The sequence below is a fragment of the Grus americana genome, chromosome 23, assembly GCF_028858705.1.
Source record: "Grus americana isolate bGruAme1 chromosome 23, bGruAme1.mat, whole genome shotgun sequence".
In the NCBI taxonomy this organism is placed as follows: domain Eukaryota; kingdom Metazoa; phylum Chordata; class Aves; order Gruiformes; family Gruidae; genus Grus; species Grus americana.
Genome location: NC_072874.1, coordinates 3694433 through 3719780, shown reverse-complemented (window position 1 = coordinate 3719780; position 25348 = coordinate 3694433). Strand labels below are relative to the sequence as shown.

General features: G+C 46.2%; 1 protein-coding gene across 8 annotated transcripts in view; it reads left to right on the top strand.

Annotated features, from left to right (window-relative positions):
• Window positions 1–25348, top strand: part of PHACTR4 (phosphatase and actin regulator 4) — a 78163-nt gene that overhangs the window by 44162 nt on the left and 8653 nt on the right. For 6 of the 8 annotated variants that reach the window (XM_054802070.1, XM_054802068.1, XM_054802073.1 and 3 more), the window contains 4 exons: window positions 18794–18970; window positions 19419–19499; window positions 22593–22757; window positions 22891–23250. In XM_054802070.1, coding sequence (XP_054658045.1) covers window positions 18794–18970; window positions 19419–19499; window positions 22593–22757; window positions 22891–23250 — 783 coding nt within the window. Of the gene's footprint in view, window positions 1–10461; window positions 10797–18793; window positions 18971–19418; window positions 19500–22592; window positions 22758–22890; window positions 23251–25348 lie in introns of those variants that run through there. The other 2 variants (XM_054802066.1, XM_054802072.1) reach the window with 2 other exon arrangements.

Genomic DNA, 25348 nt, shown 5'->3' with positions numbered 1-25348 from the left:
GCGATGATTTTCATTGAAATTCAACCAAAATGTTGAAAAAGCTGCTCTCCTTTCTCACCACCCCCCAGCCCTTTGATCTTAACATCTTGGAGACGGGATTGGTGATTAGGGAAGTAAACATCATCCCTTCCTGGAGGGAAGGCAGAAGTTTGTTCTACTCAAGCCTTCTGCGTTGCAGGCGTTAAGTTACATTTTGCTTTGGGGAGGAAAGGAAAAAATCTCTCAAAGTAATTAAGTTAAGATGCCGATGCTAATGAACGGGCTTTCAAAGCTGGGACTGGTGGGGGCTTGATGGGAATGCCCTGTTGAATCAATGACGTTAGGGCCTTAGGAGTGATTCTGCAATTATTAGGCTGAAAGGATGTTGAACATGAAGTTAATCCTGTTATCTTGCAAATATTAAGCAAACTGCTTGCTCTGGATAACTCTATAATGGGATTATTCTAGTCAGTCTGGCACCCTCGACACTCCCTATCTGTTCAGGGCTTTTTCTTATTTTCCTGTTCAGTATTGATCAGTCTTCCTAGAGTTAATTTTGGGAAGTGGTGTCTGAGGCACTGTTTTCCAGTGGTGCTGGATTTTTTTTTTTTAAATGAGTTTGATAATGAGCACCCTATTGCCTTATGAAGCCAAAGATCCCTTGAGCCCATCCCTAAATAAACGTTTAGGAAAAGAACTGAAGAACAAGAAGTATAAAAGGAGACTTCCCTTCGTCATGCCTTCCTGGCATCAAGAATCTGCAGTTTAGTGAGTTCCTGTGCCGGAGACTGTTCCCGGGCCATCATATTTGCAAAATGTAATCAGTTCTGGTTTGAAAGCATAATTTTGCATCTGTGATAGCCTGTAACAATTGTTCTAAACAAAAGTAACTGGTGGGGTTTTTAAAAGGATTGTCTTGAGTTTATTTTTAAGCAGTCTGATAAATTGCAAGGTAATCAATGTCAGGAAAACACAAGAATGAGAATGATCGCATGGGGAGGACAGGGAAAAGCCTTGATGCATATTTGGTCATTTGATGACGTTCGTTGTGGATGTGATTGCTTTCCTGTTGGGCCCACAGACCTCCAAATTTTAGTGGCCTGATGTTTCTGCGGGGTTTGTCATGAGCTGGAACAATGGTGGTGTTGCTGCCAGGTCAGCTTGTGTCCTTGGTTGCAGTGGGGCAAAATGTAGTGACTTCTGGTTCTGCAGTTACGGACAAAAATCAGGCTACCGTGTATCGTGTGAGAGGTAAAGACCTGCACCCTGGTGAGAATTAGAATTTGAGTTTCAAAGTCAGGGAAAACAGTTTTTTTTCCTCTTCTCTGTAGTCAAGAGGTTGAATTAACAATAAAACAGGTCGGTCTCTCAGCATCGCTAGACTAAAGAAGTGATTTCTACAACACCCGCTAAATGAACAGATGTTTTTGTGCCAAACCAGAAATTTCCATAAATATGGGAAAGTTCCGTTAAAGGGTCAGTCAGCTTTTAGTTCCCAAGCTTTGATTTTATTTTTTTTGAAGGCTGATCTGAATCTCGTTAAGAACTGCATATTTTTTTTGTGATCTTTTAGTTGTGGGGTTTTTTTTCCTACTCCCTTGATGAAGGTGAGAATTGTTTTGGAAGCCCCGAGGAGGTCCCTTACAGCAGAAATGAGCTTCAGCATTGCTAATGACTCATGTGCCTGGGCTGCCCCAAAGAAGGCAGGAAGAAGACATGGGCCACCTAGGATTTTGGACCATCTGAGGTTTCAGTTTAAGTGCCCAGGGGCCAGCTAGCCCTGCTTTTGGTAAGGGGATGGATTTTAGACAGTCTGTATAATTTCAGGGACCTTGAGGGAAGCCCAGGGATGGCATTCATACAGCAAGGGAGAGCTAGTGCCTTCTGCAAGCTTTAGATGGGAATCTAGCACAAGAACAAATTCCCTATTTCAAAACTAAAGTGCATGGAGATATGGTTTAATGCTTATGTTTCCACAGTCTAAATGTGCACCAGTTCACATGCTTGCTCTAATGTATCCTTGCTATAACTACTGCTTGAAGAATACACTTACAGAGCTGTGGTTTTCAACTTTTCATTTGTGCACCTTTGAACAGTGTCTGATAGGAGGCACGGACCCCTCTGAAGTTAATTCAGACATGCCTGCTTTTCTCAGTGACTTCTCTTTGGACCCCTTAAAGATAATTCTTGCTCATTCTTCCTGCAAGCTGAAAACCCCTGAACTTGAGTTTTGGTGCCGCTCGGTTTTGCGTGCTGTGTGGATCTTGAGGTGGGAACTCTTTGGTGGATGCCATGGTAGGGACTTTGTGCTGATACTTGCCTGTAAGATCCTTCTCCCTAATCAGCAGCACTGACCTCTTTGAGCATTGGGAAGCTTGTTGTAACCTCGTGGAGCCATGGGATGTAGCATGGAGCTCTGTGGCTGCCTAATCTCTGACGTGGGATTCTTTGATCCGAGCCCCTATCTCAAGGTGTTTAACGTAGGTGCGAGGCTTACAAAGGCTGCTGTGGCCAGGGGCGAGGTGAATCATGCCGCTCTGTCTAGCCCACTGACTTGGGGGTTGTCTGCATTGCAAGTGAAGGTAGGACTACAGCTCACATGGGTTGGCTGTAAGCTTGTTAGCTTACATACTTGAAACGGTAGTGTGCTATAATTCTTCTGCTGCGAAATGTGTCTGAGAAGGTGAGTAAATATTTGAGTAGCTCACCCTAGCAGAGCTCACGGCTGTTGGCATTTTTGCTGGCTGCTTCGTAGCCAGTCCTGATGGACTGCAGTGGTCGTGCTGGGCTACAGTCAAACCTCTTCCTGGCAGAAACAGTCCTGTTTCAATTTAACCGCGTTTCCTCTGGGCAGTGGTGCCTGCAGCCCCACGTGCAACCATGCCAAGCATGAGTAGATGGGAACATCATTTGATAGTCGCAAAAAGGGTTTTCAGCCGCTGTTTTGGTATGGTGCTTCTCATTACTAAACAAGGTCACTGCTGGTGCTCTACAAATGCAGGAGCAAGAAAATTAGATGAAATTAAGTGAAATGAGGATTCTGGGAACATGTTCCTACAAGAAGGGGAACAACTGTGGGAGAAACAGCTTCTTACAAGGTTATGATTAGCTGGACCTCCTGAACTGTTGGTGTTATCTCATCTCTTGACATTTCCTTGAATTATATGAAATGGCCTTGACACTGTAAATAATTGCCATGGCATTGTCTCTGCAGCTCGTGTGAGTCAATGCAATGCGTAAACACTGTTTGGTTTGGGGGACCCGATCTGCGTACGTCTTGGGACGTAAGCTACCTGTTTGCGATTGTCACGTCTGCTTTTTGTGCCTTGTTCTGGGATGATGCTTAGCGCTGGTGTCTGCCACTGTCTTGTTTTCACTAAAGCTCTTGGTGGTGGCAGAAAAGAGGAACATCAGGGCAGGGGCTGGGATTTTAGGAGGAGCCTAAGGGGGTTAGATAGGGAGCTCGCATTTTGCTGTCAGCTCCTTTGGGCCTCCATAATTCAGTCCTCAGTGAGCCAATTCAAAAAGGAATAAGGAAGGGGATGATTCACAACACAAAACCAAGCATTGCTTTAATCACGCTAGCAGCAATCTTCTACTCAACGTGTTTCGATCTTAAGCCTCGCTGCTGCTTGGAGACACCTTGGTGGTTGAGCAATAGTAAATATTTGGAGAGTTGAGGTTGCTGATGGCTCTTGCCTGGGTGCGACCCGTGGTCTGGATGTGCCACTGTTGAGGGTGGTCCATGGTAGATCTATAAAACATATTTGGCTAGATGAACTTCCTAAGTGTTATCTTGTTCTTTAAATAGAGAATAAAGCTTGTATCAACATGAATCACAAAGTTGATAAACTGGAATGGTTCCTCTTGGGGTTGTTGTCTTGTATTGGGCAAATATTTATCCGCATTGTTTCAAAAGGCATATTTGTGCAATAGAAGGAGGTCAAACCTGTAATTACCTGTTAGATTCACTCTGGTAGAAATGGCTTGTAAATCATAGTACGCTTGAAAGGAAGCTTTTAAACCTGCTGTTTGTGTGTGAATCTAAAGTTGTGGTTTAAAATTTCAAATTTTATGAGAGCTTTCAGTTGCATGGGTGCAAAAAAGTATTTTTCTTGCTGAACTTAAGTGCCTTAAACCAAATCTATATGCTGTTTCTTTTAATTTCTGAACTGTGGCAGGGAATTTGGGTTTCTCTTCCCAATGTATCTGCTCAAGATGATCAGAAGCTCAGATTGTGTGCCAAACTTGCCTTGCATTTTAATAAGGAGCTTCTAGCCTAGTCAATAATTAAAGCAGAGCAGGTGCGGTGGGGAAGTTGGGTGTTCCCCAAAAGCTAAACCAAGGCGCTTTTGTAAGTCTCCCTGGGCATAGCCAAGTGCGCGAAGGATGGTAGGATGCCCTGGCACTGTCTGGCTTTGTGCAGTAATTTGGAAAAAAAGTAATTTCAGACCGAGGAGCTCTAGGTGTTGAAGGATAATTTGGCTTATTGGGGTGGCGTGCCTACAACGAGCCCTTTGGGGTGGAAATACTAAAATGCTTTGCTGCAGTTTCATCTTTGGATATGAAGAGCGAGTGCGCTTGTGGAGATTTTTGTGAAATGTTAAAAAGAGGAAACAAGGCTTTTTTTCAGAGAAACCTTCCTGTCTGCCTTTTCAGCTAGCATGTGGGCAGAGAGGCTTTTGACTCAGGGCGTAGTTTGTCATCTTGAAGGATTAGAGGTAGGAAGAGAAATTTGGGATCATGAGTCTTTTAATGAATCAGAGCAGGGATACTAGCCTGTGGACCTTGACCTCTTCATTGCAGACTAACTTCTAGAGTTAAATATAGTGCTACTTCTGAGGGTTAATTTCCATTTAATCTTATTTGAGAGGTTTAATATTTACTGATATTCTTGCTGTTAATTTGCACTCTCCAGTGTAGTACTTAACAGAGTTTGTCCCATCAGTTTTATAGGTGGCGTAGATGGACTGACCTCTTTGCCAAAGGACTCGGTGATTTTGAATAGTTTCTGTATAAAGCTGTAAAGTCTTGTGTGTGAGTTAGGTTTGGCCAGTAAGGTAGTTAACATGGAGGATGTGTCATCTGTGCTGCTCCCACTAGCTTGGAGCACTGTGTATTTGGGCTGTGCTGGTCCTAAAAGCACGTGCCGGGCAGTGGTTTGAAAGGGGAGGAATATAGTTTTGATTTGCGCTGAAGCTCTGTTAGTTTTGTCATTCTTTAGCTCCAGTGTTTTCAATGGGAAGCTGTAGGTGATGTCAGTTTATAGGTGGTTCTCTGAGTATCTTAGTTTTTGCTGTGGGAGAGGGTTAGACAAGAGTTAAGCTAAATGCCATGCCTGTTTCTTCCTTAAACAATGGAATAATTAATGTAATTTTCTTCTCTGTGTTTTTGCTTAATGTGTTCCTAATAATCTAGCTGGAAGTGGCAGATGGGTATCCTGCCTCCGAGTGCTTCACTGTTGGGAATATGCTGATGCTTTGCTGATGCCTGATGCTTTGCTGGAATGTGTCCTATATCTGTGCTTCCTTTGGCTTCTGACCAGTGTTTCTTTTAATGCTGCTTCAAGGTACTCCAAAAAGTAGTTTGTCAGCTTTGGAGGTTCCCTTGTCTCAAGATGGCATAGCCGTGAATCACTGCAGTGATCAAGTTAGCCAAGAGGTGACTGAATCTTTAATTTTGTCAGGATTACATTATTGCTTAGCGTTCCTTCACATACTTAGCATGTGTTGTAATTACAGTGAATGGTGAGGAGACATTGAAGATGATATGTTTTCAGTACTGACTGAAATGTGCTCTCATCAAAAGTTGCACTTCCTCCGCTGGAAAACAAGGCTGGGGGATATTTTGGCCTTAAGCTCCTCTTGGCCCCAAGACCTACTACATAATTTTCTTTAGCCCAGTCCTTGTGACAATTAAGCGATTCCTTGTGTTCCAGCCACCCGCTGTGATCACAGGGCTTTACAGGAGCATGTCCTCAGCTTTATTTTCCCTTCCTAAACATGAGGCTGAACGTGCTGTCAGTCACTTCGTTGGCAGAGGCTGCTGCTGAGCCCGCAGCAGTGTTCTTCCTCCGGCTGTGCTCCGTCCCAGTCAACATCTGGGCTTCTGTAGGACACGGGTTGCTCACCTTCCCCACCACCAGCACGTACGTGGTGGCACCAAGACAGTCCTGGATCCGCTGCTGAGATCAAGCAGCCCCTATTGTCGTGCTGACTGATTGGTGGGGATGAGGGGACTGGAACGCTCTGGGAAATAGGAGTTTCCCTCTTGGAAATGCCACAGGAAGTGTGGAGGAAATCACGTGGTATACGAGAGGTTACCTCACTTTTCTGTCTCATCCGAACCAGCGCCCTTTCATCAAAGTATACAGAACCTAAACAATGCGATGCCAGCTGGCTTATAAATAAACCATTTTCCATTTCCACACCGGGTATCGGGCTGACTTTTAGTACCATGTGAGGAGAAAGGAAGAGCGTCACGTTGTGTTGCCTTGTGACCTTTCAGACCGACTGCCTGGCTTCCCACCCGCTTGCTTCCCCTTGGTCTGCTGTCATGGTTAATAACTCTGCCACATGCTCTGTTTCGGAGCACAACCCAGAAACGGTCATCTTTGTAGGTAGCCAGAGCTGTTAACGTATATATATTATGGGGTTTTTCTCATATTCGTGTTCTTCCCAAGCTACTGAGGATTGCTAGCAGACCGATTGTGGTGAAACTCATCCAGGGTCATGGTGCTGCCACTTTTTTCTCCCTACCAATCCTCCTGGTAAAATGGTGCCGCGGACCTGTGTTAGTATTTCGAGTGGGTGCATCTCCAGAGCCTTAAACATCCTGTAGCCACTGTTGACTCTTTTCCTGATGGGCTCTAAAGGAGAACGCCCAGTATCACTGGTTTTAAATAGACAGCTCCATCTGCATGGATGGGATAATGGAAGAGTCCTTTTTAATATTCCTGTGGCTGAATCATGGAACATAAATGTCTGAGTCACCGCAGATGAATGCGGTGTTTCATGTTGGTGTGAACTGAAATGTGAACAACAGTGTCTTTATTAGAGGAGCTAATATTTGTCTTCATTATGGGTTTCATTAGATTTTCAAGTGAAACAATCCAGGAGAGTTTCTTTTACAATGTAAATAAACAGACTATTAATATGTGAATGTTGGGTTTTTAATGGGATGCCAGTCTGGATGGAGGGGAAACGAAGCTTCAGAGGAAAACGATGTATCCCACTTCTTGGGCCTTTAGTGCCCGTAACCGGTTGTCTTGTTGTTTTGTTTTAGCCATCTGACTCCCCTGAAATCCTGTCAGATGTTCACGTAACTGGGATTTCTTGGTTACTACACTTTTAGAAGAAAGTATTGAAGGGACTATCAGCCATATCCCTTTTTGCTTTGCTGTAGAAAGCTCTTTGCTATTCCGAGCTCTTCCTTCTCGTAAAGGTCACCTGTCCCTGAGGAGTAAAGGCTTTACTCTGGTTTCTTCTGGTTGCTGTCATGTCAGGTGGCCCTTCTGTGTTATTATGGGCATTTGGGACATTTGTTACTTCTCCTTGCTTGAAATGTGGATTTTCCTTTATCCTAGATACGCCGTTGGATGTAGGTTGAGGTTTTGTCTCCTCGCTGCCGTTGGTAGAGCTTATTAGATGGGGTGCTAAACCCCACGCATGGGTGCTCTGTGCTCTTCATGTGCTGTTGGCAGGGATCTTGGCCAGGTTGCTTTGTCCTGTATTTTTCCCCAGCTGTGAAACAAAGCACTTTGGATACAAAGGGTTACTTAAGAGCACAGTAAGTATGGCTGCTCTTATGCTCTGTCCTCAGGCTGGAGTTGAGACAGGAACGAGGGGGGGGTTTTTTGCATTGTGTCTGCTGGTGTAGGATTTACACCTTTCTTTCCAAAGGTGGAACTGGAGGATGGGCTGGCAGGTTTTTCTGGCCAGGAGTCCACCTTGAAAATAATGCTGTTGGTGTTCCTTTTGGTTTGGATTTCTGCTGTTCTCTGCGTCTTCTGGTGGGGTTTTTGTTCTTTCTTCCCCAAGAGAGAGTTGTGGCTGATAGATACTCCTCCTTGAGCACCGCAGCCCTGCATTTTGGAGGCAAATATTAATGCTTCTGGTACAAATTTTATTACGTGTGCCTTTGACAAATAGTCTTGTTATTCTCTTCATGATGGTTCGTAAGGCCTGATCAACGATACAGAAATGCGGAAGGGCTTTATTACAGGATTGTCTTTTCACTGCCTAGTGAGTTGTTGTGTGGCACCAGAGCCTGAGTAAGTGTTGTGCCCACTCTTGGCCTGCAGCTGCTGTGAATTTAAATGTATCAGTTTAAATCTCTGTCATTGAAATTTAAGCTAACGTTTCATGTTTTACTAATGTAGAAATAAAGGGTCAGGCATATATGATTGTGCTGCTGTGCTATAACAACCTACCATGTGTCATCTGTTCTGCAGCAGAGCTTTGTGCACTCTTAATTCACAGCAATATAAAATGCAATGGCTTTAATCTCCTTGGAAGTCAGGCAAGTCTAGATGCAGCATTTAGTGTTCTGTAGCATTCCCAGATGTAGGGATATTTTTTCCAGACCGCCTTCCAAGCTGGACAGCTGATTTACAGACTTGGAGAAGTCTTCCAGCCTCTATCTCCAAACTTTGTGGGTCTCTGCCAGATGGCAGAGTATTTAAATGGCTTTAAAATGGCTTTTTCTTTGTTTCAAAGCAAAGAGTCTTAAATGAGGTGGAGCATGCCTGTGAATCAGTGTGTTAATTGCCCACAATGAAAATCAAAAGTACTTGGAAGACTGACTGACTGTGGCTGACCAGAAAGAAATGCAGGCTTCTCTTTGGAGCACAGAGATGTCTGGTGGTGGGAGGCGGAGAAGAGCAACGCTTTCAGGAACGTCCATATGTTCTGCACGAGGGAGGAGAGTGCTATTTGCTCCTCCACCCCCACGTGTCTGCTGATCCTTTGCTCCTCCGCCTGCTCTTACTGTTCGTGGGGACGGCGGTCATCTCAGCAGGCAGGGGTTAAGGACCAGCGGGGTGCTGGTGTTGGTGGAGAAGGTGCAGAGGTGTCCTGCTTCCTCCCGTGTTTTTACAGCTGTGCTTCGGGAGGGAGGAGTGGATTTTGCAAGTCGTTCGATGGCATGTCTAGTATGTTAGTGTAGGAACCAAGAGCATCAACGTCTTCCAGGTGTGTTTGTGGCTTAGGTGGAGTTTTATTAGATATCAGAACTACCCCCTTCCCTTTCCTGGGGTGTGTTGGCTGCAAAACTTGCCTCCCACCATGACATGCGGTTGTGAGCGGCGATCTCCGCCGCTGTGAAGCGGGCGTTCGCTTCGGGTGTCTGTTCTGACTAACACGCAGCATTGATTGTTCCCAGCTGCACCAGCCCAAATTGACAATCTTTGGATTTTGTTGTTTCCCAGAATAGAAGGTTTTTACCATTGGGACAACTGCAGTAGTGAGCTTGTCCTGAGCTGTTCCTGGCTGCCTGAGTAATATTCGGTGATATTGAAGTACTACAGCTGCTGGCCTGACAAGGACAAGGGACCTCGAGGGCTGCAGCAAATCTTGGTGTGTTTAAAACTGCTTTTTCCTACAGCCCTTCCTACAGTGGAGGGAACAAACCTGGATGTGTTGGATGGGTTCAAGTTCCTGAGTATTCACTGGTGTGATGCTGCGGCAAATTCCTGTATTTTTTTTTTTGAAAATTGTTTTTTCCTTTTCCCCTGAGTTAAGATTAAGCTTCAGGATGTTTAAAGGTTTTTCCACTCCTCCGTGGTGTGGTGTTCAGAAATGATCTGTAGGTTCACTGAAGACCCAACACAAATTTTGATGAAAAATTAAAGAATCCAAATGGACATATTTAAACTCTGGAGATCTTTTGTTATTGCAGTGCAAATGTTGAGGGGGATATTTGTTCCCTTAACTATCAAGATGTGACACGTGAATAAAAATAAACTTACTTTCCTTTGTAAATTTAAATTTTTCTTTGTTAAATTGAAATTAAATGAGAAGACACGCTCCGTGCTCCTACCTTCTTCCTGGTAACTTTAGCGGAGAGAGGAATTGCTATGAAATTGTATTTTTATTATACATCTGGCTAGATGCATATCAGCTCAGGCACTCTTTTTTGAAATTCCTTTTGCTCTCAGGATAGTGCAGCTCCTACAACAGTTAGAGTACCGCGCTTTCTCATTCATCACAGCCTTGGTTTGTATTTTGCAGGCTCAGGTATGGTATTACTTCCTTGATCCCGTTTGGAAGGTGAAACCCCTCCATATATCAGCATGTGTGGTTTCTCCAAGCTCTTCCTTGAGCAAAACATCGGGTCTCCCTTTCTCCTTACTCTCGGCATTTCTCTCTTCTTGCTAAACTTGATGCGAGGAAGGAGCGAGGGGTGTTGATGATTTGGATTATGCAGCTAAGTGGCTGGAGTGTGGCTGGCTGTCTCCTCCCCTTCCTGAGCTTCAGCCCTAGCCAGCTCGGTTCTGGAATGACAGGCATTCCTGCGTGAAGGGAGCTGGCACGGACGCCTATTTATGAGAATCAAGTGCCCGGCCATGGGGTACGGGGAGAACAGGACCTGCGCTGGACCGTTGGATACCCATGCTGCTGCCTGAGAGTTGGCAGGCACCTCGCTCACCAGGCTCTTTCTCAGTCCGGAGCGTGGATTTATCATTTTAAAGGACTAAAGTGTTTTCTCAGGGTAGACTTTTTTTTCCCCTCTCTCTCTCCCCCTCCCGGAGAGCTGCTTAGAAAAGAATCTAATGGGGCAGCCGCACTTCTCGAGACCGGTAAATCCAGCTGCTTTTGGTGAGTAATGGAGGGCAAGGGAAGCGCAGGAAACTTTGGGGCTGCGGCAGGGCAGGATTGCAGGTGAAACGGAGGAGTTGGGAGGAGTGGAATGCAGGGCTTGTGTAACCTGCGCCCGGCTTGGGAGCTGGGAAGAGAAACCAGAGAAATAACTCCATTTCCTTCCTTTCTCTTACTCATGTCACATGCAATCGCTGTGCAACATGTTCTGCTGATCTTTGGACAGGCTCCGAGCTGCAGTTTTTAGGGATACTGGGCTCAGGGACAGTAGCTTCGTACAGTGCTTGGACAGCAGTAAAATTCACCTGAGTGGGGTAGGAGCCCCCCCGATAATCTGCCCGGATCGAAGCTGCCCAGAATCACCTCCTTGTATGTGATGACACCCAGCTTTTTGGGGCAGCTATAGTAGTTGTGGGGGGAGAAGGAGCGTGGCAGTCATCTTCCTGCTTGTTTTCTCTCTCTACCAGGTGTCTGAGTAACTGGCAGGCTGTAGCAAACTCAACTACTTCCAGCGTAGGTCAGTGTTGTTTCCAGGTCTCTGTCTTAGGTGCTGTTCCAGCGCTGAGACTGCCGTGCGCTGACTATGAGAGGAGACTTTATGCATCGCGCTGTTCCCTTTTATCTCATACCGACTTGCTGTCAGCTCTCTGGGCTGAGTTGCTTACTCTGATCTGTAAAGTGGAATTACCTGATTTTTAGAGAAACACTTGACATTTGCACATGGAGAACTCCCTCAGATACAGATTATTTTTTTCATTCTTTTTCACTTTTATAACTTTGAACCTGCAAGTATTTTTAGGGCTCAGATTAAACCAGTGATTCTCTCATCCCCACCCCTAGTTCACTCCAGTCTTGTTCAAGAGCTGCTAAAAATAACTGGTATTGAGAGAGTGGAAAGAAGAAGTAAAACTTCAGTCTTCTTCATACTGCCGATGAAGATTAACAGCATCTTCTCCTTAGATTTATGTGCTGTTAGAAGCCAACCTGTTCAGTCTTGAGCTCTTTCTCTCATCAAGCACCAGAGATGGTGGTAATTTTCAGGGGAGCGGGCTCACTTGGTGCAATGACGTTGTCCTTTGTCGGAGACTGGAGGCCAGCAGATCTGGTGTTTCTGCAAATGGTTATTCGCTATCTGAAGTCTTTTTCTCACGGCACAGCTTGCATAGTTCCTACTGAATAAATTGTGAACTTGAAGAGATGGTTCTTGCCTTAACTGTGGGGGGATGCTGTTGAACAGAAAAGTCTTGTGAAGATTATGGTTATTAGAAACGTACAAAAGATGGGGAAGCCGAGGGCTGGGACTATTTGAGGCTGTTTTGTGACCACAGTCTTTTATTGCTTTAAGGTCAGGATTCACCTGGACCATTTAGGAAATGCACATGAAGTTTTTAAAGCTGTTATAGGAAGCTAGAAACATTTACCTGAAGTGCTTTTTTGATACTTTAACCTTAACAGCATTTCCCTCAAAAGAGTCTTTGTTTGCTTTTTGAGTTGTAGCTGTTTGCTTCAAAGCTTTTTGGATTCTTAACTGCTCTGCCCGGCACAACAAAGCCAAAGATGAGGGAGCTGAGTTATTCCCCAGCCTGTGCATTGACACTGTTTTGGCAGCGGGGAAGGTTTGTTGCAGTCCCACTGTGTGAGCCAGTGAGGATCCTGCGTGGGCTCGATGTTGCGAGGCAGTTGGTCCCGCTGTAGCCTTCGGTCCAGGCTGTACAGCAAAACACGGTTCTGGAGGTCCAGTGACGTTAGGTGTGTGATGAGCAGCCATGTTCTCAGCAAAAGTTCCTGATGCACCTTCTGGGCTTCTGGGCGATAGCAGAACTTCAGGTGCCTGCTTAGGAAAATAGAGGTGATTAAGCAGAAGTGTTCAGAGTTGCTGTGTGGCGTTGAAGTGCCTAATTTGAGTGTGTTTAGCTCTCAGCTAAGCGTTTACACTGTCTTTTGCTGTAGCGTAGTCTCACTGCTGCAGTTCTGTCTGGATGTGAGCCTTGAGGCTATGACTGTGAGACAGAAATACCCGGTGAGCTCCTTGTGAACAGAAACTCCTGGGATTTGTGGAAATCCTGTAGTAACTACTATGATAAGAGATGGATCAGGTTCTGGGTGAACTGCGGTTTGCAGATGGAAAGAATCTGGCTCAAGCGCGTGATTTACACACTGTGCAAGTCCTGTTACAAAGCAAAACACTGATGCTTTCTTGTTTCTTTTGCAAGGATATCTCTTAATGAATATAGAGTTTAACAGATCTTAACATCTCTGAAAAGGACTGGGGCAAAGACCCTGTTGTAGTGCAGACAGTGGCAAGATGCATCTTCTTTTGGAGCTAAAGTCTGCTCTGCCAACTCTTGGATGTCTGCAGAGACATTTCAAGGAGAAAAGCAGCACGTTCTCAGTCTTTTCCTAACAACTTCAGTCTGCAGTCCTGTCCTGGGTTTCACTGACCCTTCATCCTTAAAGGATTGTGCCATTTTCTTTATGAACACTGGAAATCAGTACTTTTCCTCCCAGGCGTATAGCAATATAATATGAATTGTCATCATCTGGGATGCAATTCTTTGATTTCTTCATAGCCTTCAGTTTTGCTTTGTTAGGGTCTCTAACTTGGATCTTGAAGTCATTTTTTAGCTTATGTAATGGTGTGCTGGTTAAAACCAAAATAACCTCCCCCATAACCCTGGCTTTTGATGGTGTGTGGCCCGAGTTAAAATGGTTTAAAAATTCACCAGGACTAATTCTGCAATGACCTACACTAGATGCAGCTTGGATTTAATTTTTTTTTTAATAATGTGCATCAGAGGTGCCACTCTCTCACACACAGTTGCAGATATCTTTCCTCTGAGATGGTCCTTAATGAAGGAAAGGCTTTTTCTTTATTCATGTTGGTACATGAAGTCTCTACCGTGCCTTTTCCTAGGCTGGCAGTGCAGTACTCTATGAAAGGGTATTTTGGGGCTTGATCTCTGAAGATGGGGTTTAACTGTACTTGCTCACGTAATGGCTTTTCATCCCTTAGACCACAGTGTGACCATTAAACCGTTACATTTATACGTTGGTATTTCATAAAGGTCAGCTAGATAGCCGCTTGCTGTTGCGAGTGTCCCAGCTGCATGGCAATGGTGTGAACGCGTGTGGTATTTTTGACCCCACGGATCCTGGCTCTGCTGGTTTTTGACCCACTAAGAGGAGTAGTAGAAGCGAAAGCTTTATCTTTAGTAGAATGGCTGCTCTAAGCCTGATGAAAGCTTTGGGAGCAGATGACATATGCAGCACCACTTGCTGACTGCGCGATGAGCTTGGAGACCAACTGCACATCTCCAGCTTCTTCCACTTGAAATTGTTTCTCTTCTCTGGAAAAAAAAAAACCACAAACCCTTTACCGCGATAGCTCAACACCACCTATGTTCTTGTACAACATTTGGCACCTAACACAAGGTGCAGTGAGAAAAGAGCTTTTTTCCACCTGAGTTTTAACGGCAAGACTTGAGCGTAAATGTGTGTAGCAGTCTGCAGGGGGAGGGTTTGGAAGACCAGCTGGCCAGGCGTACTGATGGAGAATTGCATCCCTATCTGCTTGGCACTGCTGGAGCTTTCTGCTGCCTTGTGTCTCCAGGCTGTGCCAATTTTATGACGTTTCCCTAGACTATTTCAGTCTAAACATTTTGGGTTAACACAAATCTGCTGTTTAAACAGCTCAAATTCACCTGCTTGTTTTGATGGAACAGGATCAGGATATGGGAAGTGTTTCAGAGAGAAGATCTGAAGTGGCAGTAGTCTCTCTAGGGAAGCTGGGTGATGGCGACCAGGGCACAGCTCCCTCCCCAGACCAGCTGGGTCCTGGGCTCTGGCTGAGGCATGGCAGGTCAAGTGCTCCAGGACATCTACTCGAGGAGAAGGACCCACACTTGCCTGGGGCAATGCGCAGAAGTTACAGTAGATGTTTTATTCTGGAGTTTTTCCTCAACCTGGGCTGTGTTTTGTGGGGCAGGGTGTTTGGCATGGCGTGCTGGCGTCCAGGTGGGCACTCTGGGGCGCTCTCACTTTTCGGAAGGGGGGGTACTTCATGTAGTTCTCGCAGAAAGGTTAAACAAGGTCCTGCTTTGGCATGGGGGCACATTAGGGACCTGCTGATTGGAAAGCTCCTGACCTTCAAATGAGGACTCCCCTGGGTTCACCTGCATGACCTCATTTAACCTTTTTCATAAATTTTAAATGGGTTTTCTAGCCTGGGACCACAGTGAAGAAGGTGAGCCTGGTCTTTTGGACACAGACTTGCCACGCAGGTAAGCAGTTGTGGTGCTGAGCGAGGGCCGGGTGGGGTGAGAGCATCAGCTTCCTGACGCTTCTCACCCTTCGCTAAAAGTCCAGTTCCTCTTTTTTGTGTTCCATTTCTTTCCCCAAGCACTGTGCTGTGGTTCCTCAGCAGTGTCTCAGTGCGTGACTCAAATAAGGCGGCGTTCCTGCTTTGCATTGCAAAGTGCCTTTGGGACCCTCCTGTACCTTGTAGAGCAGAGCAAGAGGCGGCACAGAGAATCCACCTTGCCAAGGTTCCCTTCACAGTGAAGGCAGCTTGGGCAAGAAATGTGAAATGCAGGAAATTTGAGCTGGAAATGGGCTGTGAATGGAAGGGAGGGTCCTTTTCTGAGGGAATATGAGCTCTATCTAATGCGAACAATCACTGAACAATGAGGTTATTTAAAATACAGATCAGTAAAGCACACCTACAGCTGCTGATCCACCCGCTAATTAGCAGTAAATGTAATTCATAATTGCATCACAACAGACTGTTTTAAATGTCTATGTCCGTGTGGTAATTATGGATGGGAAAAGGAAGAGTGCTGTGGAGGGGCATTACGTGCTCTCCTGTGAGCAGCCTGTGCTGCAGAACTGGACGGAATAAATCCCATTTTGTATCGGGGAGGGAAATTGCTTTCATGAAACAGCAAAAACAAGCGTTTTCATGTTGGACAAGACCTGATGCACAGCACAAGCCTACAAAGGGTAGCATGGCTGATGGAGTAGTGTGGCAGAGAAGCAAGAACTGAGTTATTCGATATCGATGCTGAACGTTGTTGTGAAACCTAGCTTTTGTATTAACCTGCATGATTGCAATTAATGGCAGTCAGGCATCTGGTGCGAAACTCCACCCTGAGATGGTATTTGATTTGACAGCCAGACCTGGACTGCAGAAGCTGCTGAAAGAGTTTCTTCTCCCTGGAGTAAAACACACATATGGGCTCTCCCCCACCTTCCCTGCTCTTAGCTGCTCCTGTTTTGGGGATATCGTGTGTCTCCTGCAGTTTCGGCTCGTCCTTTCATGTCCACTGCTCCTCCGTAGCTGCTTGGAGGTGACTGTGGTGGGGGAATGCTTGTCGTTCTCCCTCTAATTGGAAATGGAGATATCGCAGCTTGCTTCATTAATCTGCGGACCTGATGGTTGAGTTTTCTTTTAATAACTTATTTTGCTTAGCGCAGCACTCTGACACCTTGGGTGGCAGTTACATTCCTAAGAGCAATTCAGGGAAGGGATATATATGAAGTGAGCTTGGTACGACTGCCTTCAGCGCTGCTACTGCGCCTTGGAAAGGTGAGGGAACTGCCTTTGCGTGGCACTTGGGATCCAAATTCAGTCCACAGCTTGTGCCTGGCAAGCAGTCTTGCCTGCCTGGTAAACTTTGGGAACGCTCTATTGAACAAAGTGAATACTGCCTTTTAAAATTACATGTACAACTCCAGGGCTAATGGTCTAGTGTCTGAAGAAAGTGCCTCTAAACATCCAGACAATTCCTCTTGAGTTTCTGGGAGCTCGAAATGCCTTTTTTTTTCTTTTGTGCCCACTTCCACCCTCCCTCCCTCACTCCCAGCAGAAAATCACAGAATGGAGCCGCAGAAAATCACAGATCGGTGCTGACATATTGTATGTTACTTTTCTACCCAACTTCTCTCCTGTTATGAAGCCAGATTTATTTTTTTTTTTTTAAGCAGCAGCTCAGATGCTGAATTGATCTTGCTTTTTCAAGTAAATGTTGGCTGGCATCAGGTTTTCACTGGTTCTGAGTGAGCTTTCTGTTAGGGGACTGATTTTTAAAAAAATAAAATACAACCAAACGGAAAAACCTCATCAACCACCACTGTGAAATCTGGAGTCCCACAAGTGAGAGAAACCTGTGCAGAGCTGGAAGGCTCATGCATTTTTAGGTAAAATCTGAAATGGCCACAGTTAGCTTTGAAAAGGTTTTTTTTTCCCTGCTGGGTAGCACAGTGGCTCATCTTGCCATTCCAGTGTCTTGGTAAACCAGAGCCGTGGACTGGCTTTCCTCTTCCTCCATCGTTTGGTTAAAGACCGTGCTTCTCGCACATGGTCTAGATCCTCCTACTGAAATACTCTCTGGTTTCCCTTGTGCTGCTAGCTCAGTCTCTTCTCTTCCCTATTATTCTGTCACCTTCCATTTCATTTGTGCTCAGACTGAAAAATTGGACTCCGTCTGTCCCACAGTGTTGCACAGTGAGCTTGGGAGGTCTGGATGCTTCCTGGGATCTAAAATCTCATGCTAGGAAACACTACAGGGATGCAGGTAGAGCTCCACATAACAACTCCCCCCCCCCCTTTTTTTTTTTTCCCCTGTCCTGAATCTGCTCTTCCTCATGTTTACAGAAATCTGCTTTTTCACATCTAGGCCTGTATCCTTGGTGGATATTTCTAGCATATAGCAGATAAGTTATTAGCTCTTTGTCCTATGTGCAAAATGGCTTTCCCCTAAAATTCCTTTCCCAATCTCTTAGCCTCAGGAGATGGGATTCTTGGCTGAACTTTCTGCGTGGCCTACGGGATATTGTCTTTTCTGCAGGCACGTTATACAGGCTTGTCTGAAGTTGACTAAAAGGTCTTTTGTGATCCCAGAAGGCTTGCGAACTCCAGAACGTTTGACTTAGAGGCTCAAAAATAAGATGCGCAAGTGCAGTTTGTAACACGGCACCTCAGCCCGCAGTATGCAGTGTTTGGCAGGACCGTGTCGTAGGGCTGTAGGAAATCTCAAGGCTCCGTTCTCGATATTGCGTGTTTTCACGGAGTTCTGCGACACAGCTTGGGTGCTCCTGTCGTTTGCAGTGCTGAAGCCAAGGGATTCTCAGTCTGTAAATTAAGACCATGAAGCAGGCCACCAGCTGGCTTCACTTAGGTTGTGTGCACTCTGATTTTTTTCTTTTGCAAGCATTGCTAGATTCTGCTGATTGTAAGTGTTCCCTTATGTTTCATCAAATACCCAGAAAACAGCAACACCAGGCAAGCCAGAATTGAGTCACCAGCTTAGCATTTTGTGCTCTGGTTCTGCTTCGCAAGTTGTTTCTTTATGAGCTGCTTTTTTTTTTTTGCAGCAAGTTGGGGTTCTTTTTGCGTGTCCCTTCCCGCCTCCCTGTCCTTCTTGTGTTGTTCTCCAGAGACCTCGAGTACAGTAGGTGGAGCGCAGGCCTGTATTGTGTTGCTTTCCTGTGTAGTTGTTGCTCTTGGCCAGCTTTGCTGGCCTTATTTATAGAGGGAAAAATCAGAGAGGCTGAGTTGCAGCACATACAGCTGTTGTAATGGGTCTGGTAACTTCCGTGTGTGTAGACAGTCATGAAAGTCGGCTCTGCAGTCTGGAAGGTATTTGTGTTCGTGTAATTACTTGTGTCTAGCACCAGTCGCTTCCAACTGAAGATGAGAAACTGCAGCAAAGTGATTTGCGTTCCTTGGGTGAAGCTGTAATGCTGCAAATTTTAACTAATCCTTGTTTCATTAGAAAGCCTCTTATCGGTTACCCTTTGCACTGTTAACACTGGAAACCCCACTCTTGTCTCCCCAAGCTAATGTGAAATGCTGACGGGTTACGTGAAGGCATGGAGTCTTGCTACCTTCTTTGCATGAATGCGCACCGCCGTTCCCCCGTGTGCAAGGGACAGGCTGGTGGGAAATGGCAGCCGTTATCTGCGGCACGAAGGTAACTTCTTTATTCTTTCCTGTGCAGCCGAAGACGTGGATCACCCACCAACTGATGCCGGCATGGGGGTAGATGTTTTGGAATCGGGTGACACCACACCTCCTACAAAGAGGAAAAGCAAGTTCTCAAGCTTTGGCAAGATCTTCAAACCGTGGAAGTGGAGGAAAAAGAAAAGCAGTGACAAATTTAAGGAGACTTCAGAAGGTAATCAGGGCTGGGTGGGAGTCCCTTCCTCTGCTTGGGAAACCTGCCATTAGCCATCTGGCTAGTGAGAAGGGCTTGCGGTCACAAGCCTGAGTGTTGACACACGTAAGAACCAAAATGTGACTTTGGTGATGGGCTGGCACCTGTAATCTCTCCAGAAACACCTTGCCATGGAGCAGTAGTTTCAGACAAACAAATTCCTTTCTTGCAAAGAACTTCCCCAAGCAGCTGTGAGGAGGGAGGGTTTGCTCCACAATCACCAATGTAGTGTGAAGTGCAGGTCTGAACGTGCAGTCCCTCCTCCCTCCTCTTAATCCGTGCAAAAACAGTGAAATTTGAAGCTGTTTTGTGTCCTCCAGAGGATCCCTTTAAAAAAAGTACCATCTTCAACTTTGAGCTTACCCTGTTTTCTGAGTGCTTTTTTTTTTTTTTTTTAATTTAATACCAGTTTTAGAACGAAAGATTTCTATGCGAAAGCCAAGAGAGGAGCTGGTAAAAAGAGGGGTTCTGTTGGAAGACCCTGAGCAGGGTGAGTCTGCAAATGAACTTCTCCTCCTCCTGTCTGTGTTCTGTGGAGCTGATCTTCCTCTAGCACAACCTCACCCTTGCAGCCATTCTTTTTCGAGAGACAAATTTGATGGCTCTTTGCTAATGTGGTTCCTGTCTGTCTTACCCTTTTCAATACTCTCCCTTGTCTGACTTTTGCACCTGGCGAGGAAGGCAGCCTGTTTGCTTAAGATGATGTTGCTAAGAAAGTGCAATGCCTGTCTTGGATATCTTCCTGTCTGCTGCCAGCGGGGAGGGAAGGGGTGTTCTGTGTGTCCCTCTTGTACGTGTCCCACTCCAACTGCCTTGTCTTGTCCTGCTAAGCTTCTCCGTCACACTTGTGCTTACTATCTCTGCCTTGTTCTGATCATGCTCTGAACTGCTGTGGGAGAGCTGCTGACCTCAGAGCTCAGGTTCGAAGGCCTTAAGCTCAGAAAATGAAACCAATTGATGACTTTTGAGCTGCCTGGGTAGAGGCATTTCCTCAAAGTGTTATAGACATGATGCTTCATGGTATGGTGTCATAGTTAGTCACAGCTGAGCTTACTGAAGCTTGCCATGCTGTCGAAGAGGTCTTATCTCCTTTTCTGTCATCCCTGATATCGCTGAGTTGGGGCCATCCTGTTAAATTAACTTTTCAGGCAGATCAGTTCACCGTCTAGTTACGTGTTGGGTGATGTGGGTGCAAGGGAGGGGGCAGGAACATGTGGTGGGAGAGCAGCCCACCTGTCTAAGTGTGGTCTTTGGCTTAGAGCGATGTGTAATTGTACCTCAAAAGGCGTACTGCAGCAGCAGCCTTAACTTAATGCAAATTGCAGGGCTCTTCTAAGAAAGATGCAAAGTTAAAAAGCGGAGGTGAAAAAGTGGTTTTCAGACCAAACCACTGAAATCAAAACTGAGAGGAAAAGTCTTAATGCAGTTGTTTGCAGCTACACTGTAATGAAGGCCGTCTACAACTGCCCGAGGGTGTAAATGCTGGGCTGGAGGAAGAGTTCACGGGGATACAAAAGTGTATGAGGTCACAGGATGAAACTGTGGAAGAGAGATCAAAGGCTTTGGGTAACAAACTTCCAACTAGAGATGACAGAGGAGAGATCTTCCAAACTGTAAGGGTGTAACAGAAGCGTGGCTAAGAAATGGAATTCTTTTCTGCTTTGAGTCATCTGATCTGGCTTAAGAAACAGAAGATGGCTGTAATCTGGACAAAGTGCAAACCCAAGGTATGAGGGAGCAGTCAGTATTGGCAGGAGGGTTAGATTAGAAAGCGCATTATCTTAATCCCTTCTATGAGTTTAAGACACTTGGGCAGTCATAAGACGGTGATGGTAAGTTATTGTATTTGCTTGCAATTTGAAAACCTCTTCTTACAAGGTTAGTTCATTTTCTTCTGTAAGTGCTTAGTGGAAAAAGTGCTGGAAACCCTGTGAGATGAGTGAGCAAGGAGGTAGGGAAGAGGTTTAGTGGAGACTTTGAAACCCGCTGCAGCTGGGAGAGGAGGCCCTGCTGCTCTCTGGGCTGGCGGTGAGCAGGTCATGCTGGGCTGACAGTAAGATAGCGTTGGACTGTTGTGACCTTGAAGGAGGTCGCTGGAACTGAAGTTAGGAGCGAGGTGGTGTGGGAAGGCTGTCGGAAGCGTTCCGCACGCGCTGCAGCTCCGTGCCAGAGAAGGGCATGCGAGGTTTGGATGGTAAGGAGAGCTAGATCCTACTGTCCCTGTCTCCCTCACTGAAAACTTCAGCTAGCCAGAGGCAATTGCTGCTATAAAAAGCTCCGACTCATCTCTTGAGTTTCAGGCCTGGCTGGGGAGGAAACTCCCCCTTGTTGCTGTCTGTACGTTCTGCGTTTCAGGGAAAGGCAGCTAAGCGAGGCAGAGCTGTCTCCCATCTCGTCTCAGGAATCAAGGCTATTTTTTGCAGAAAAGAGAGCCTGGGGAGCTTTTGGCTTTTTGGCATCGTTGCTCTCAGCTTCTGAATAACACCAGGTTAGGGAAGGGGAGGTAATACCTTGGGGAGAGAAGAGGCAAAGAGGACAGTGGAACAAATCAGCAAAAATCGGAGCAACAGAGCATGCTGCGGTCTGATACCTGGGGGGCACGATGCCATACACTGCAATTGCTTGAGAGATAGTAGACTGAAAGGATTTTTAATCAAATTGGTGATGTATGTATTCAAGTTTTCTTGAGTTGGAAAGCAGTCAAAATGGGCAATGCCCCATCGATGGATGCTAAGTCTGATTTTGGGAATAATATTATGAAAAGGTTGTCCTTTCAGGGCAGTTAGAGAAGCAGAGAATGGTTGAGTATTTCCCCATTGTGACTAGGGCTGTAAGTGCTCCCAAAAGCGTGGGCTGAAAAGAGGATTTAAAACTTTTCCTTCCCAAAAAAGGTCTTGCTTCAAACATTTGGGAAGCTCCATCTGCAAAAGCAGAAATAGTCAAGATAAACTACATCAGATTCTGGAGATGTATCATTACATCTGGTTAAAACAAAGGTAAAAAAGTGAGGAAATATGCCTTGCTGTGCGATGTTTTGGGTAGAGCAGTGATTTTTGTGCCAAATTCAGAGTAGAAACAGAAGAAAAATAGAGGTGCTTCAACTCATTTTAAGACTTTATCAAAATCTATTATTACACGTCCAGTAGATTACTTGGCTAGCGTTGGAATTTGTATTGCAGCAGAGAATTTGTGAATGCTCTGTAATAGGGGGTAGATACAAAAACTGCTGGAGGTTTTTAACTGCGATTGCAACTTCTTTGAGCTGCGGGACAGCATCGGGCATACTGGTCTTCAACGCAGTAGCATTCTTTCTAACAAGGTGGTAGGTTAAGAGGCTGCTGAAGAAGAAAAACACTTGATGGGACACAGTGCTGTACTGTTTTGCTTGTTGATAATGAAATCAAGGGCTCTCAGCTTCAGCTGGTTGGTGTTGCTGTGCTTTCCTCTGCAGAAGGTAGACTGAACATTGGCTGTTTCAGAAGCCAGAGAGAAGTTGGTGTGGATCGATGTCAACTCAGCCACGTCTCCTCCGTCTTGTGCTTTCTGAGTGTTTTCTGTTTGCTTCTCTCCCATCCCCTTGCAGATGGTGAAGAACCAGACAAGCTGAACCCACCTGCACTGAAGAATGGCCACACAGTCCCAATTGATGGTCCTGGGGTTTGTAACCTGGCCGGCCAGGAAGAAGAGGCCACAAAGCCATCCAGCCTTAGGAAGCCTGTTCCAGCTGAGGAACCAAAGAAAAGGCAGGGTAAGAAACCAGATGTGTTCAAAATCAGTTGTTTCAGATTCTCCCAGGATGACCAGTTTTGAATTCTCATCTGATTCTTCCCACTCCCTCCCGGGCCCTCCAGTCTCTCAAATTGAGCTGTCTCACTTTGCAGGCTCATCCAGCAGCCACTCAGGGCCCGAACTGGAACCACCTCAGGAGTCGTATGTTCCCAGGCAACCTCTGCTTCCTCCAAAAAGACCTCCTTCCACTTCCCAGGAAGCAAATGAAGCACAGGCAAAGGATCCAACACCTACCAGCAGCGCTGCAAAAACTGCACCTTCCACCACAGCCCCTGTTGCGGCAAAGACAGTCAATCCCACAGCTGCCCCTTCCCCAGCCCCCAGAACTCTGCCCCCGGCTCTTGTCGGTGCCAACACTACTGCTCCCACGAGTACAGCCAGCACAGCTCCTGCCAAACAGCCTCCCGTCCCTCCTCCCAAACCCATCAACAGAAATAGCAACTCAGTAATAGGTAAGTGCCTCTGTAAGCTGTTTTTTTTGTACCCTGGGATGTTCTGGAGCTCTCGCTCTGAGAGTCTCTTCCCTTCATAAGGGAAGATTTGTAGTATGATGTAGCAAATGGCATAGATGTGCTGAGAACAGTGTAATTACTGGAGTCTTCTGCCGTAAGCCATCCGATCTGTCAGACATGCCTGTTTCCAGCAGCTACCTGCAGGAGGGAAAATCCCTGCCTGCTTTTTGGCAGGCGTAGGGGTGGTGCAAGGAGAAGGGAAGGCATTTCTCTGACAACCATAAGACAGTGTCTTTGTATGTCAGTGCTTCACTGAGGGCTGGGATTCAGCTGTGGGACAGCTGGGAGTGGTGGATGGTGTATGAGAGTTTTGCTTTGTGAGACTGGTCAGTGAGAATTGATGCTTTCAGCTGGTCTTTAAAAAAAAAATCAACAAAACCCCCAAAAATCTATTATGGCTGCTGGGCCATGTGGTTTCCACTTGCAGAGAGGCCAGGAGCTGGCAGGGATAATTCAGACTTCACTGGTTATACTCAGGCACCTTCTCTGTGGTCTGTGGCCAGGGTATTGCTGTATGAGTTTTGTCCTTAAGTCTTGTCCCATGGATAAATCAGCTCGACTGTAATTTGAGCTGAATCTTCCCATTTAAAGAAGTAAATGTCTTTATCTCTGTAACTTCTCTAAGCAGAAGATCTGGGGAGAGTTTCTTAAAGCTGAATGAGTCCCTGCTCTCCTTAGGAATTTTAGAGGTCTTAAAGATGCATCACTGCCGGGATAAATGAGACAACTTCCCTCCAGTCGATGGCCAGCCTGCTCATATTTCACAGACCACCTGCTAATCTGTGGATCGAATTAGCAGAGGCTAGTACAGATCAGGATCTTGCCAGGAAGATCCATCAGACAGGTCTGCACTGTTATCACAGAAACTGGAGGCATTACCCAGGTGTGGCTTGGTAGAAGTGGTAGAAGATCGTGTGCAAGTTACTATCTGAAGTAGCCTGGGCCACTGGGGCTTCTCCTTGCTCTAGCAGGTTTTGCAAGTGACCTTGCTATGGTGTTAAACACTCCTGTATGCCAGACCAGCTTGATTAGTCTGACCATGCCTGAGCACTTGATGAAATACTTTCTTGTTTTCTTTAAGCTGCTTGCACACATCACAGATGGCATTTGAAATGCCCCAGCGCTAATTGCAGGAGGTTCTTGTGGAACAAAAAAAAATGTAGCTGGAGACAGCGGTCTATCAAACATATGTTCAGACCCAGCCTGTGCCTCTCCCTGACAACACAGGGCTGGGCTTGGTGCACCTGGGGTTGCAGGGGTGGGGAAGGGAGGAGAGCAGAGCAGCCAGCCCATCTTTTGTCTCCTGGATGAGAATGCAGATGCAGAGAGAGGCTTTGCAGCTCTGCAGGGCCGTGCGTCCAGCACGATGGAGCTGTAACTGTGGCACGCGTGCAGTCGTTGCTGGGCGAGCCTTGTTTTGGTGCTGTGAGTAAACGGCAGCAGTGGAATAGGCTTTGTGAGCTCTCCGCAGGTCTTTGCGTGCTCTCAGGCATGTGTGTGCTTTTGTGCTGCTGCTGTAACCTAGGGCAAGGGAGGACTGTTAATGTGCAGATCACCCCTTTGTTCCTCATGAAGATGTTCCCTTGTGTTTGTTCTCTGAGCAGTTCTGGTGTGTCTGATGCAGTAGCTGAAAATAAGGCTCAGTAAATGCTTTTGGAGTGTGGGAATTTAATCGGCATCAGCTTGAAAAAGCAAGCAGGGCGAACAGCGTTGGCCAGGAGCTTGGCAGCAGCCCTGATGCTTGGTGCTGGTGACAGGTTTCAGGAACCACGGTTACTGTAGCCTGCGTTAGAGCACCGGATCTGCCGTGGTGGCACGTCACGAGAGGTGGCGCCAGTTGGGTTTATCACACTGAAGGGAGACGGGCTTGCTCGGGAGGATGCTTTGAGTGGCACCCAAGCCCTTCTCTGTCTCCTCTGCCTTCTGCCAGCTACTTGGTCCCTTTCAAAATCTGTCTGTGGCTGCCCAAAGGTGACTTGAGCCTGGTCCTGCCAGGCTTCAAGTGCTGCTGAGGAGATATTGGAATCCCTCTGGGCTG